Source organism: Hyperolius riggenbachi, chromosome 9 (assembly GCF_040937935.1).
Source record: "Hyperolius riggenbachi isolate aHypRig1 chromosome 9, aHypRig1.pri, whole genome shotgun sequence".
Lineage (NCBI taxonomy): Eukaryota > Metazoa > Chordata > Amphibia > Anura > Hyperoliidae > Hyperolius > Hyperolius riggenbachi.
In genome coordinates, this window is record NC_090654.1 from 54,719,481 (window position 1) to 54,734,021 (window position 14,541).

Sequence of the window (14,541 nt, forward strand, 5' to 3'; positions counted from 1 at the left end):
CTCATGAAACATGACAGGGGGTCAGAAAAGTCAGAGATGCTTGAAAATGGGAAAATTCACTTTTGGCACCATAGTTTGTAAACGCTATAACTTTTACCCAAACCAATAAATATACACTGAATGGGTTTTTTTTTATCAAAAACATGTTTGTCCACATTTTTCGCGCTGCATGTATACAGAAATTTTACTTTATTTGAAAAATGTCAGCACAGAAAGTTAAAAAAATCATTTTTTTGCCAAAATTCATGTCTTTTTTGATGAATATAATAAAAAGTAAAAATCGCAGGAGCAATCAAATAGCATCAAAAGAAAGCTTTATTAGTGACAAGAAAAGGAGCCAAAATTCATTTAGGTGGTAGGTTGTATGAGCGAGCAATAAACCGTGAAAGCTGCAGTGGTCTGAATGGAAAAAAAGTGGCCGGTCCTTAAGGGGTAGAAAGCCCTAGGTCCTCAAGTGGTTAAAAGGAAATAAATATGGCAGCCTCCATATCCCTCCATTACAGTTGTCCTTTAAGGCTCCTTTTACACTACATATGTTACTGTCAGTTATAACTGAATGGACAACTGATTTGCAGCCCAGGTGACGGTAATGTCGATGTTTTCCTATGGCTCCGTTCACATTATATGTATTTTTTTAACTAAAGGCTTTTTCACAATACACCGCTATAGGAGGTTAAACATCTGTTTTTCCTAGTACAGTAAAGTCCCCGGCACTGGGGGGGGGGTTGCATGTACTTGCCGAGTGCTTGTGCAACTGTCCGAAATAGCACAAACCTCCCCCCTGCAATACTTGCCAAGGCTACAGTGATGCCTGGCAGTCTCCTTCTACCTCCCCGCAGGCTCAGAGTGGCTCTCCAGCTTCCTCAGTGCACAGAGGCCGGAGTGTCAGCTGACCCGCATCGGGTCATGTGACACTCCAGCTTCCGTACACAGATGCCGGAAGCCGCTCAGATGCCGCAGGGATGACCCCTGTGTGGTCCTTCAACATCCTCACCGGTCTCCTCCGCTCCCCTGTGTAAAATCTATTAGTACTGGGACTTTTTCTACCCATTTTTGGGGGGAGAAAAAGTGTCTTCTATTCTGAAAAAACAGTACATTGTACATATTCCTTTAGCATAGAAAGTTATGCCAGAAAGGTGATAGCACGGCGGTGGGGGAGCTGCGCAGGGGCCGACACAGAGGCATGTCCTACAGCAGGGAACATGCCTCTGTGTCCCATCTGCCCTCCAGCTGCACCGCCTCCGGTACACTTTAAAGAGACCCTGTAACGAAAAAAAACCCTCTGGAAATACTTGCCTCTGGAGGGGGAAGCCTCAGGGTCACAGTGAAGCTTCCCCATCCTCTGCAGCTTGGGGGAGTCCAGTGTTGGCTCCCCCAAAAGTCCCTCAACAAAGCTTGACAAGGTTGCACAGGTGCAAGTAATCTTTACCTCTCCGCGATCCTGCACAGGCGAACACTATTGTATCAGCTCTACTGCGTAGGTGCAAAGGACTCCTGCGTATTAGAGCGGATATGATCGGATTCAGCTATTAACCTAAACAGAGAGCCACTAGTGCGGGTGCGCAGGATTGCGGTAGGTAAATATTTACCTGGCCACTGTTCAGGGGGCTGCAGCGCAGGATTGCTGGGACACCGCAGGATGGGGAAGCCTTGTTAGGATGCAGAGGCTTCCCCCTCCCAAGGTAAGTATGTCCCAGTGGTTTTTTTTTTTGTTTTCTTTTCATTACAGATTTTCTTTAACTTCTTAAAGACCGCTCCACACAATTTGGCGCAGACGTGGCGGCAGCCCCAGGACCGCCTAACTCCAATCGGCATGCAGTCCTGGGAGCGGAGTCTGCAGGGGATCACCGCTCCGTCATCAGTCTCCCAGTGATGATCGCTGTCTAATAACAGTGTACAGTGCTGCAATCTAAGGCAGCGCTGTACTGGGGACAGCCGTGTGACTCAGCTGTCACCCTGGGAGACTCTGCAGTGATCGGCTGGAGGGGGAAGGGAGGTCTGGGGAGAAAAATAATAATAAAAAAAAGGTAAAATTTTATTTATTAACCACCCTGGCGTTGCATTAAAATCGCCAGGGTGGCGTGCGGACAGTGTTTTTTTTTTTGTTTGTTTGTTTTTTTTTCTTTTTCTGAATCAAATACATGATTCACCACTAGAGGGCGGATCTGCCCATCTAGTCTGATCCGCTTTTACAGCAAGCAGAAAATCCTGTTGTAAATGTGATTTTTCTGCTTTTCTAGCAAAGTGCTAGCTGCGTGTATTAAAAAAAAATATCAAAATCGGCCCACAGGGGCCGGAGATATCCACCGCGGCGGTAATGGATGAGCTGAGCTTGTCATTACCGCTAAGGTGGTTAAAAAAATTAAAATCAACAAACATTGGGGGATTGATCATACCCCACCAACAGAAAGCTCTGTTGGTGGGGAGAAAAGGGGAGGGGGGGGGGGGGGAATCACTTGTGTGCTGAGTTGTACAGCCCTGCAGTGGCCTTTTCAATGAAAAATGGCCTGGTCTTTAGGGGGGTTTAAAGTGGACCCAAATTAAAAAAAAAATTCAGAAACAAAATCTATTTTCTAAATTTATAATAATAAATAGCCTTTTTTTCAGCTGCATGATGACAAATATAAAATATTTTACATTTATTGGAGGAACTTCTCCCTTCCTTTAATATTGCCGGGACAGAATCTGGCAAACTGGTGGAGTAGGTGGTGTCCAGCAAAGGAGGAATTGCTAATGGCTGCCACCTGTATAACCCTAGTTATGAAAAGAGAAGGGTGAAAAGCATGCACTGAAATGCTCATAGGCTTGAAGGAGTGTTTATTTATGTTTAGATGTGTCAGAGTGCTGCAACTAAATATTTTGAATTAAAAAAATGTTTGGTTTGGGTCCGCTTTAAAGAGAATCTGTAACGTCAAAACGTCCCCTGGTGGATACTCACCTCGGGTGGGGGAAGCCTCCGGATCCTAATGAGGCTTCCCACGCCGTCCTCCGTCCCTCAGGGGTCTCGCTGCAGCCCTCCGTACAAGATGACGTTAATATTTACCTTCCTGGCTCCTTGCAGGCGCTCTGACGGCTGTCGGCTCCGAAGTAGGCGGAAATACCCGATCACCGTCGGGTCTTCTCTACTGCGCAGGCGCAAGTTTCTGCCGCCTGCGCAGTAGAGCGGACCCGACTGAGATCGGGTATTTCCGTCTACTTCCGAGCCGAAAGCCGCCACAGCGCCCCCGCTGGAGCCAGCAAAGGTAAATATTGAATTTACAGTCGGGTCTGTCGCCGGCTGTTCGGAGGGCTGCAGCGAGACCCCCGTGGGACAGAGGACGGCGTGGGAAGCCTCATTAGGATCCGGGGGCTTCCCCCACCCGAGGTGAGTACCCCTCAGGGGATGTTTTTGAGGTTACAGAGTCTCTTTAAGCCCGTGGTCCTCAAGTGGTTAAAGATGTGTTTTTTTCATAGAACGCCAGAAATAATTCATGCTCTGTTTGTTAGTAGGGGAGGGGTGGTAAGAAAGCTCAGTCTATCTGCCGGCAGCTGGGAATATTTGATTGGAGAAAAGCTGGAGAATGTACAGGGTCTGGGCATGTTGTCAAAAGCTAGAATGAGGAGACACAGAAGCACTAGGCAGGCAGAGAAGCACATGGACTGGAGGAGATGCTGAGAGATAGTTGCACAGCCATCTAGCACACACAGGTATGCATTTGCTGAATATGAAGAGACTAGTTCAAGACAGGCTTTTACTTTTTTTAGAATCCTTTTATAGTAAACGCCAAGGGATCAGGAAAAGTAATTTACTATATTTCTGTGTGTGTGTGTGTATAATATATATATGTTCTCTATCTTGTTTTTGAGTTGCCATGGTTACTGTGCTGCTGAGCTGGTGTAATGTAAGTAAGATAGCTGTTCCAGGCTGCACGTCTGTCTTAAAGGATACATGAGGCAGGCAAACAGAGTATAAACCATTACCTTCATGTATCCAGCTTGTCCAGCTGGCAGTACGTCAATTAGCAGTGAGGTGGGGCTACGCATATGAGCGTGTCGGCGCACTCTGCCACACAGTCACAGTAGTCATTTTTTGTGTTGCGTTGGGATGCGGCAGGCGCATCACATCCCAACGCAACACAAAAATAGGTGTAAAGCTCCCTGCACACTGCATGCGATTCCCATTTTTAATCGTTTTTTTACTTCCGATTCGTTTTTGTTTTGTTTTTTTATTGTATTCATTACTGCATGCTGCGTTTTTTTTTTTCTCCGTTTTTTCTGTTGATTGCATTCAGGGAAAATCGGAATTCCAAATGGGAAACAAAATTGGAAAACTGCCTCAGGTAGCTGTTCCCTCTACATTCTGCTGAATCTGTAAATGATCTTGTAGGGGAGGCACTCTGCTGTGTTAGGGCCGGTTCACACTTGCTTAACCCTTTCTGGACCAGCCCCCTCTGCCCCCTTAAGGACCAGAGGGTGCTGGTCCCGTAAATCGCCACAAGTTACCGTCGCTCCCGCCGTACACGCCGCTCTGTCCCCGCCGCAGGCTGCTCTCTCTGCCGTCGCTATGACGGCAGAGCGCTGTGCGCCGGTCAGGAGCCGCTTTCATTGGCTCCTGACTCTGTCACTCCATGTAAGCCAATGAGAGCGGCTTACATGAATGACAGGGCCAGGAGCCAATGAAAACGGCTCCTGCCCGGCTCACAGTGCTCTGCTGTCATAGAGGCGGCAGGGCCGCAACGAGCGGCGGGGGCAGAGCGGACCGAGCGGCGGAGACGGGCAGGGGTGCGCGGTCAATGGGACGTAGAGTTTACGTCCGGTCAGGACCGCAGCGCCCCCTGCCCGACGTAGATTCGCACTCGCTCGGTCCGAAAGTAGTTAAAAAAACGTACTTGTGACTTTTTTTTTTTTCTAAGCTCCGCTTAGAAAACTTGCCACATTTGACCAGATGAGAAAAGTGTCCAATGAAAGCCTATGAGAACACACAGTCCCCGCCTCCGCGTTGCCCATTTCAATTTCTGCCGTGATACTCTTGTGTCCCGCCCCTCGGTCCCTTCTAAACAGTCCGATGGCCTGTATTAGTATGGGGATCTCCATTGGGCTGAAAAAGACCAATAAGTATCCTCAGTAACGGAGAATTTTCATTGGTTCATGTTGGACCAATAAAAATTATCTTGTTGCTAGGTAGAATTGGCCTGATGCAGCCTATGGAGAGCCCCATGCTCCTGCTGACCTCCGGGCTGAATAGATGGACCAACCAGTGGCAGGGCAGGTGAGAGGCGATGCGGACATGATCGCCACGGGAGCGGACTGGTGGACACGCAGAACGCATGGGTGAGAATGTTGCATGTGGATGCAAAACAGACTGAACGCCTTGCGGATGCACTTACTGTTTCCGATTTGTATCCGCTCAAGTGTGAAGTGACCCTTCGCACGGAGGTTTGGTGCAAAATGGCTTTCTACCTGGACCTGCATTCGCCACACAGAGCAGGAGCCATTGTTAGTGTTTTAGACACTTGGACTAATCCATTGACTGGCAACAGATTTTTTTACTTCTATCTGCCACTTACTGCTAGAAATCCCGTGGAGCAGCTGTTTTATATGTACATAAAAATAAAGTAGTTGAGCGAAAATGTGTGACAATAATATGGAAGTCAGTGAGTGTTTGGAAATTTGAATTTCCATTCAAAGGAAATCTTGAGATGAGAAAAATATTGAGACTTCCATCCTTATTCCGTTGGTTCCCTTGGCTGTCCTGCTGATGTTTCAGCATTGTTAGCTTGAGTCCTGGAACAAGCATGCAGCCAGTAGAGTCTGGGGTCTGCACACTTTTTCTGGGTTAGTGATTTAGTAAGCAGTTGGAACTCAAGATCAAAATGACAACTAGGTAAGTAGGCTTTTTATTTTATATTATTCTAAGGGAGCTATGCATGAATTTTTTATTTATTTACGTTTTACACAGCACTGTACAGAGTATATTGTCTTGTCACTAACTGTCTCTCAGAGGAGCTCACAATCTAGTCCCTACCATAGTCATATGTCTATGTATGTATCGTGTAGTGTATGTATCATAGTCTAGGGCCAATTTAGGGGAAAGCCAATGAACATATCTGTATGTTTTTGGGGTGTGGGAGGAAAGCAGAGTGCCCGGAGGAAACCCATGCAGAAACTGGGAGAATGTACAAACTGTGCAGATAGTGCCCTGGCTGAGTACAAGAGGAATCGCCGCCGGGAGACTTGGGCGCAGGATACGGCCGGTATGGCTTATCCTGCTGCTGCACAAGTTCCCATTACAGCACCCATTAAATATGCCAGCCTTCACATCCCTCTCACCTCGGGTTCCTTTTAAGGGAGTAAAGATGGCAGCTACCATATCCCTGTCCCTACTTGTGTACATCAGGCATGTGCTGTGTTCCTAGTTGTAATATTTGTGTCTGTCTTCATTGAACAGGGAACAGCCATGGAAAAAGATCCCTCGATTGGAAGTGACTTCTCTGACGTAGAAGATGTGGGCACTTACGCCAGATTTTCTCAGGAAGATACTCCTGTGCCGGCCAGTCCTGTAGAAGATAGGAGGAGGTCGTCTGATTATATGACGTACCCCCGTTTCCTGTTTGGCAGTCCTTGGAATCGCGCTACGGATGCATCGTCTACCAGTCCCTTATACAAGCCCAGCAGGGAGCAGAACACATGGCGGCAGAACTCGCTGAACAGCAGCTTTGTCTCTGTGGCTTCCGACAACAAGGAGCGCAGCCGTTACTTGTCCAGCGACAGCGATGATGACCTCAACCGCAGTCAGGACCGCACAGCTCCTTTTAACGCTTCTTGGGCTTCCGATCGCACAACCAGAAGCGTAAGGAGGACGTTTCAGGTGTTGCCTTCAGATGACCGTGACGCTCCGAAATCCCTCGGGGACGGCTTCATTGACACGCATTGCCACCTGGATATGCTGTTCGCACGGCTTCAGCACAGGTGTTCCTTTGCAGATCTTCGTGAGCAGTTTGCTAGCACCTTCCCTGCGGAGTTTCAGGGGTGCATCACAGACTACTGCGACCCCCGCACGTTACGGCGGCTGCCCTGGCAACACATCCTAAGCGAGAACATGGTCTGGGGAGCCTTTGGCTGTCACCCCCACTTTGCACAGTATTACACTAGGGAACTGGAAGAGGAGATGCTGCAGGCTCTGCGACATCCCAACGCCATAGCCTTTGGGGAGATGGGCCTGGATTACTCCCACAAATGTTCTACAAATATCGCGGAGCAGCATGCGGTAAGAGGAAGCTGAAAAGTCAGCCGTATTAACTTTCAGGGTATTTTTTTTCTTCCCGGGGGGGGGGGGGGGGTAAAGGAGATCATTTTATGAAGTCACCGACTCCAGGTACCCAAAATTGCTCTGACTCCTTAGTCTAATTTTTACAAAGGCTACGGACTTGGTTCAGAAATCATCCTCGACTCCTCAGTTTACTGAATCCTCAACTCCACAGCCCAGATTAATACAGGGCCTTAGGTTAAAAGAAAAAGAGAAGTGTGACAGAAAGGTGGGCTCATAGCGACATCTGGTGGGGCTCTCCCAGGGTCCAAAAACTATGGTTTCAAATACAAGACTTTTACAAAAGACACATTTACACACACTTACTCTTTCACACCCCATAAGCTGTGCCTAGAGTAATATTTCTCCATAGTAACACTGAGGCCGTATAGTAGAAATGCCAGCAACTTGCCCCTTGAAACGTGTCCTATATACTCTCTTCATTACTCTGCACCAAAACCTCCCTGACCTTTTTACAGCTGGTTAATAAGTTATTTTGGAAGTATGGCAGGTACCGGTGTTTGTACTGTATATAGTCAGTCCAGTGGGAGGCAGTATGTAGGCATACATTTAAAGTTACATGCTAATTTAGGCGCAAACCATTAATAACAATTTAATAGCAGTAATAGAATATCTGTAGATTTAACGGTATTGTACAACCTGATTCATATACTGAAATATCTGCAATTTTCTCGCTACTCTCACACAGAACCCTCCCCTGGTAGTGCCTAACTCAAAGACCCCCCCCCCCCCCCCCCTCCCAATGAAAGCAGTAAATAACCATTTACTCACAGCCGCCCACTAAATGGCGTAGCAGCCAGACCCGGCACGTGCTATTTAGCTTGCGCCCATTTTTGGAAGCGCTTTTATTAACTGCTCCAATGTGCAGTGTGTCTTCCAGGTTTGCTGGTGCTATTAATGCCATTTCCATGTTCCAGGTGTTTGAGAAGCAGCTGAAGCTGGCCGTGCCTCTGGGGAAGCCTCTGGTCATCCATTGTCGGGGTGCAGACGAGGACCTGTGTAAGATCATGAAAGAGTGGGTTCCCCGAGACTACAAGATCCATCGGTGAGCAACGCCTGCCTTCTTGCTGTGGAGTTCTGCATTGCATGTCTATCTTGTGGCCTCTCCCCTAAAGCATCCTTTATTTAGTCATTTTAATGATTTGCTCCTTTTTGAAATTTAAATTGTTGTCCAAAACAAACGATCAGCCATTGCAAGTCTGAATGAGCCTTTTTCAATGTGTTCAAAGCTTTCCTAATAGAACAGAAAACGGAATAAATTAAAGGACAACTGTAACAAGGGATATGGAGGCTGCCATATTTATTTCTTTTTTAAACTATACCAGTTGCCTGGCTATCCTGCTGATCCTCTGCTTCTCATACTTTTAGCCATAGACCCTGAACAAGCATTCAGCAGATCGGGTGTTTCTGACATTATTGTCAGATCTGACAAGGTTAGCTGCATGCTTGTTCTTTGTTATTCAGACACTGCTGCAGCCAAATAAATCGGCAGGGTTGCCAGGCAACTGGTATTGTTTAAAAATAAATACATATGGCAGCCTCTCTAGTCTTCTCATTTGAGTGGTCCTTTAAAGTAAACCTGTAATAAAACCTACCCTGGGTGGGACTTTGGGAGGAGTAAGCCTCTGGATACTAAAGAGGCTTCCCCATCCTGCTCAGCCATCTGGATCCAGCACTGGCTCCCCCAGACACAGAGCGGCAATAATATTTACAATTGCACCTGCACAGTAGCGGCTCTCCACTTGGGCTCTGGAGGAAATGGCTAAGCCCGATCATAAGCCACTGTTGTGCCTTTGCGCCAAGCGGCCGACAAGGAAATCCTCGGGGAGACCCAGCACTGGATCCCCTCTACTGAGGAGGACAGGACAAGCCTCTTTAGGATCCAGAGGCTTCTCCTTCCCGAGGTATGTCCCACCCTAGGGGCTCTTGTTTTTTGTTACAGATACTCTCTAAATCAATCTAAAGCTTAAAGGGTACCTAAAGTGAAAGAAATCTTACCTGAAACTTCTTTCAGCCCCCTGTAGTACTTCATGTCCCTCCATGTCTTTCTGCTCTGATCCGCACAGCAGCTGTGCCCTTCTGAAGGCTAGGCAACTGCATAAGATGCAGGATACTGTGTACGCGCGGGCCTCCTTCAACATACTACTGGCTCATGCGCAGGCGCAACTTTTACGAAATGCGCAAGCGCAGAACGCTCCCGCCTCTATAGATATACATTTTTTTCTATCAATCGTACACGGAGGGGAGCGTTACCGCGACCAGTCATCATGTCAAAGGTTATTGAAGGAAAATCTGTAATTAAGCGAAAGGGGGAAGACTCTGGATCCTACCGAGGGTACCCAGTCTTCAAGTGTCCCTGCAATCTAGAGATGCAGCCCCCCGAACCGCCTCGAGGTAAATATTTACCTACCGCAATCCTACACAGGCGCACTAGCAGCTCTCCGGGTTAAGGCGCAAATGGCTGAAATCGATGGATCCACTCTGCCCAGTAGAACGGTTACGATCGGGTTTGGCTATTTCCGCCTTACCCGAACAAAGAGCTGCTTGTGTGCCTGCGCAGGATTGTGGAGAAGTAAGCAGCTACATGGGAGGGGGAATCCTTAGTGTCGACAGGAAAGCCTCATTGGGACCCTAAGGCTTCCCGCTCCCAAGGTAAGTATCCCCCAAAACAGTTTTTTTTTTTCCAAGTACAGAGTCTCTTTAAAGAGTAACTGTCAGGCTGCAGAAGCTAATTTAAACCTCTATTCTCCTGTGTTAAACAGTTTAGAAGGAAGCCAGAAAGCCATTAGTGAAGATAAAAATCTCAGTTACCTTTGATGTGTGCTTATCTTAAAGGCTGTTATAGACCCATAAGGACGCAAGCCGCATAGTAAACTGCAAAGCATTCTGGGGCCCTCCCCTCGGCTGCTAATGAGACGTTACAGCAGCTTTCTAATCAGTCCAGCGTGAAGCACTGATAAATCTCGGGGCAGAGTACACTGCAGGAGTCAGCTATTGTTCCTAGCCACATGGCTCATTAATATTCACTGCACACTGTGTTATTCTGTACGAGCTCCTCTGTGATCAGGAAGCAGGCAGGACATGACGACACATTTGGCAGAAAAACATGGAGCCTGCCATGAGCTGTCAGGAGCATCTATCTCTGCATATACTATATAAAAATTCTGTGAAATCCAAACGTGGACAGTGAAATGCATATGTAATGTAAGTACAGCCAATCTTTAGCTACTGATATATGTGTTTTATTTTCTCTGAGACCTTATACCTAACAGCTCCTCTTTAAAGCGTCCCAGCAGAACAGAGGGGTGAAGGAAGACTGGGGAGGCATCCACATGCTTCTCCCTACTGAAAGTTACAGTTGTCCTTTCAAAGCTGCTATTCAACCAAACCTGCTAACCGCATTCGGACTATGGTGACGCTCCCTCGCCCTGCTGTTGGCTCCTGACCCTGTCATAAATGTGAGCCAATCTTATTGGCTCACATTAATCACAGGGTCGGGAGCCAATGAAATCTGCTCCTGAACGGCTCAAAGAGCTCTATTGCCATAGAGACTGCAGAGCGGGTGGGCTGAGGCCCCAGGTATGCGGCGGTAGTGGCGATTCAGTGCAGGGTGTCGTCCTCGCTCCCGTTCACGGCTCTGGGAACTTACTGGGCAGTACAAGAAAACTTCATATTGCACCTGAGCAGGAGGCTCCCAGAGACGGGAGCGAGACCACGCAGGCGCAGTTGTATTGGTTTAGTTACACGAATAATTGGATGGTAACTGGTGGTGGGGAACAGAAGATCGTAGAGGACGGTGTGGGACAGGACAGATGCAGGGGGGCCAGTAGAAGCCCCAGGTAAGTTTCAGTTTTAGTTTTTATAAAGAACCACAGAACCTCTTTAAGGGGCATATGTGGTTAAAGTGGAGCTGAACTCTTGCACAGGACAGAAGGAAAACCTAGAGGAATGCACCCTGTATGTATTTAGAGAGTTTAGTCTGTTTAATTCCCCCTTATTTTTGTCTAATCACAAGTTGTAATTTGATCTCTCCCCTGGGTGACGTGACTGCCAAGGCAGAGAAGCTCATTTAAAAGCGCAGGATGTTAAAGGGAACCCAAGGTGAGAGGGATATGGAGGCTGCCATAGTTATTTCCTTGTAAACAATGCCAGTTTCCTGGCAGCCCTGTTAATCTTCTAACATAAGTATTGTCTGTGTCAAAACCCTGGAATAAGCGTATGGCCAATCCAGTAAAGCCAGAGATGGCTGACTGCTGCATGCTTGTTCAGGGTCTATGGCAAAAAGTATTAGACACAGAATCAAAAGGACTGCCAGGCAACTTGTATTGTTTAAAGACAACCCGAGGTGGGTTTCTGAAATGAATATTAGGATACAGAGGCTGGTTCTGCATGTGTCCGTATAGTGTGCCCCCAGCCCCCCCTGCGCTCTGCTCTCCCACAATATAAAAACAGTCACGCTGGCGACACACAACTTGTCGCTAGCTGGCTGTTTACCTTTGTGCTGCCATTTACCCGCAGCTCCCCCGCCTCCTGCATATTGCCTCTCCCCGCCTCTGTAAGCCGATTTGGAGGAAGCGTACAGAGGCGGGGACGGAAGGGACGCAGGCGGGGAGCGGTGATATAAAGGAGGCGGGGGAGCGGTGGGTAAATGACAGCACAAAGGTAAACAGCCAGCTAGCAGCAATCTGCATGTCGCTAGCGTGGTGGTTTTTATATTGGGGGCGCACTATACGGACACAAAGGCTGGGCATAGTATGCAGAACCAGCCTCTGTATCCCAATATTCATGTCAGAAACCCAGCTTGTGTTCTCTTTAAAAGGAAATAAATATGGCAGCCTCCCTATCCCTCTCACCTCAGGTTCCCTTTACCAATATGTGTGCTTCCATGAATCAGGAAGTAGAAACCGTGCAGAATTATTTTAGGATTTGTATCAGCTGTAACAAAGAAATATTTTATGTTCATTGTTGCAAAAATCTTAAAATGTAAAATATATGTATACAGATAAGTCCATTTCTCCCAAAGTAAAATAAGCCATGCATGTTGCTGTCACTTACAGTAAGTAATAGAAATCTGACAGAACTGACAGGTTTTGGACTAGCCTGTCTCCTCATGTAGGAATTCTCATGGTTTTCTTTATTTGCAAAAGCCCTCCCAAAAGTGTATGGTGAGCAGGGAGGCTGGACAGCATCTTTGTATAAATCTTTTTTCAGGGATTCTTTATAAAGAAGGGCCATGCTGACAATCCCCTATGAAGAGATGGACTAGCCCAAAGCCTGTTGGTAATGTCAGATTTCTACTGCCTACTGTGAATGACAGCAACCTAGGAGAGAAGTCATTTTTGGCTCATCTTGCTCCTGGAAAAAAAACTTTGTGTCTTTTTTTTTTTATATATATTTTAAGATTTTTGTGACAGTGGTCCTTTAAAGGTTATTATGCTTTTTATCTTTTAAAGCAGAGAGGATGTTCTGAGTTCAGGACTGCTTTAATGAGATACTTATCTCTTCCTCTCAATGTAATGAAGTGTGGGGTGAGGGGAGCACTCTATATGTGGTCAGTACTTAACATGTGACTACTGCTGGGGGGGGGGGGTCAGCACCCTATGAGTGGTCAGTACTTAACATGTGACTATTGCTGGGGGGGGGGTCAGCACCCTATGAGTGGTCAGTACTTAACATGTGACTATTGCTGGGTTTCCATGTGCTCCTCTTCTTTCTCTCCCACAATAGACCTCCATATGGGTGGATGGGGAAGTTTAGCAGTGCAGCTCTGAGTCTGCCGAGAAGCAGCTGCACCATCATTGTGGGGCAGCAAGTAGCTGGAGAGCAGTTGTGTGATCTTTATCCTTCTCTATACTCGCATTCATCTGTGTATTTTTTTTTTTTTTTCCACTGTCCATCTCTGGGGTTACCGTATATACTCGCAAGCAAGCCGAATTTTTGACCCCCCAAAAGTGGGCCAAAAGTTGGGGGGTCGGCTTGCTTGCGAGTCGTGGGTGGGTGGGTAGGTGCTGTCCCTCCCCGCTCCCCCTGCGGCCGCCGCTGCTGCTATTACCTCAGGCGGCGCCGCTTCCTCTATCCCCGTCCTCCTCCGGTAGTAACTCATTCACAGCAGCGCGCCCCCCGCTGCTGTGATGACGCAGGAAACCATAGAGAGCGGTTCCCATAGTAACGGCATCGCGCTACAGGAAGCCGCTCTCTATGGTTTCCTCGTCATCACAGCAGCGAGAGGCGCGCTGCTGTGAATGAGTTACTACCGGAGGAGGACGGGGATAGAGGAAGCGGCGCCGCCTGAGGTAATAGCAGCAGCGGCGGCCGCAGGGGGAGCGGGGAGGGACAGCACCTACCCACCCACCCATACTGGGGCACTATGCTAGCTATATGGGGCACTATACTAGCTATAATGGGGCACTATACTAGCTATACTGGGGGCACTATACTAGCTATACTGGGGGCACTATACTAGCTATACTGGGGGCACTATACTAGCTATAATGGGGCACTATACTAGCTATACTGGGCACTATACTAGCTAAACTGGGGCACTTCACTAGCTATACTGAGCACTATACTAGCTATACTGAGCACTATACTGAGCACTATACTAGCTATACTGGGGCATTTTACTAGCTATACTGAGCACTACCTACCTATACTGAGCACTATACTAGCTATACTGAGCACTATACTAGCTATACTGTGGCATTTTACTAGCTATACTGAGCACTACCTACCTATACTGAGCACTATACTAGCTAAACTGGGGCACTTCACTAGCTATAATGAGCACTATACTAGCTATACTGAGCACTATACTAGCTATAATGAGCACTATACTAGCTATACTGGGGCATTTTACTTGCTATACTGAGCACTACCTACCTATACTGGGCACTATACTAGCTATACTGGGACATACTGGGGGGATCACGCGGCCAGCGTTTCCTACCCCCGGCTTACATGAGGGTCAATCATTTTTTCCTGTTTTTTGGGGTAAAAGTGGGGGGGTCGGCTTACATGCGGGTCGGCTTGCTTGCGAGTATATACGGTATCTGAATGTCACGTTCACTAATAGGAAGGCTCGACAGGAAATGCAGATGACTAGAGTTAGGCTGTTTTGAATTTCCTGCTAGGGACTTATTTCAATGTATTCTTCATTATAATACATGTATTGCATGGTTGGGCATTTACTTATAAAACACAATCGTTACACAATGTTTCTTACGAACTGGCAGTTT

At 47.4% G+C, this 14,541-nt stretch overlaps 1 protein-coding gene across 2 annotated transcripts in view; it reads left to right on the top strand.

Moving 5' to 3' along the window:
- Positions 1-14,541, top strand: part of TATDN2 (TatD DNase domain containing 2) — a 56,752-nt gene that overhangs the window by 31,473 nt on the left and 10,738 nt on the right. For both annotated transcript variants that reach the window (XM_068252797.1, XM_068252796.1), the window contains exons 4-5: positions 6,428-7,246; positions 8,224-8,351. In XM_068252797.1, coding sequence (XP_068108898.1) covers positions 6,428-7,246; positions 8,224-8,351 — 947 coding nt within the window. The remainder of the gene's footprint in view (positions 1-6,427; positions 7,247-8,223; positions 8,352-14,541) is intronic.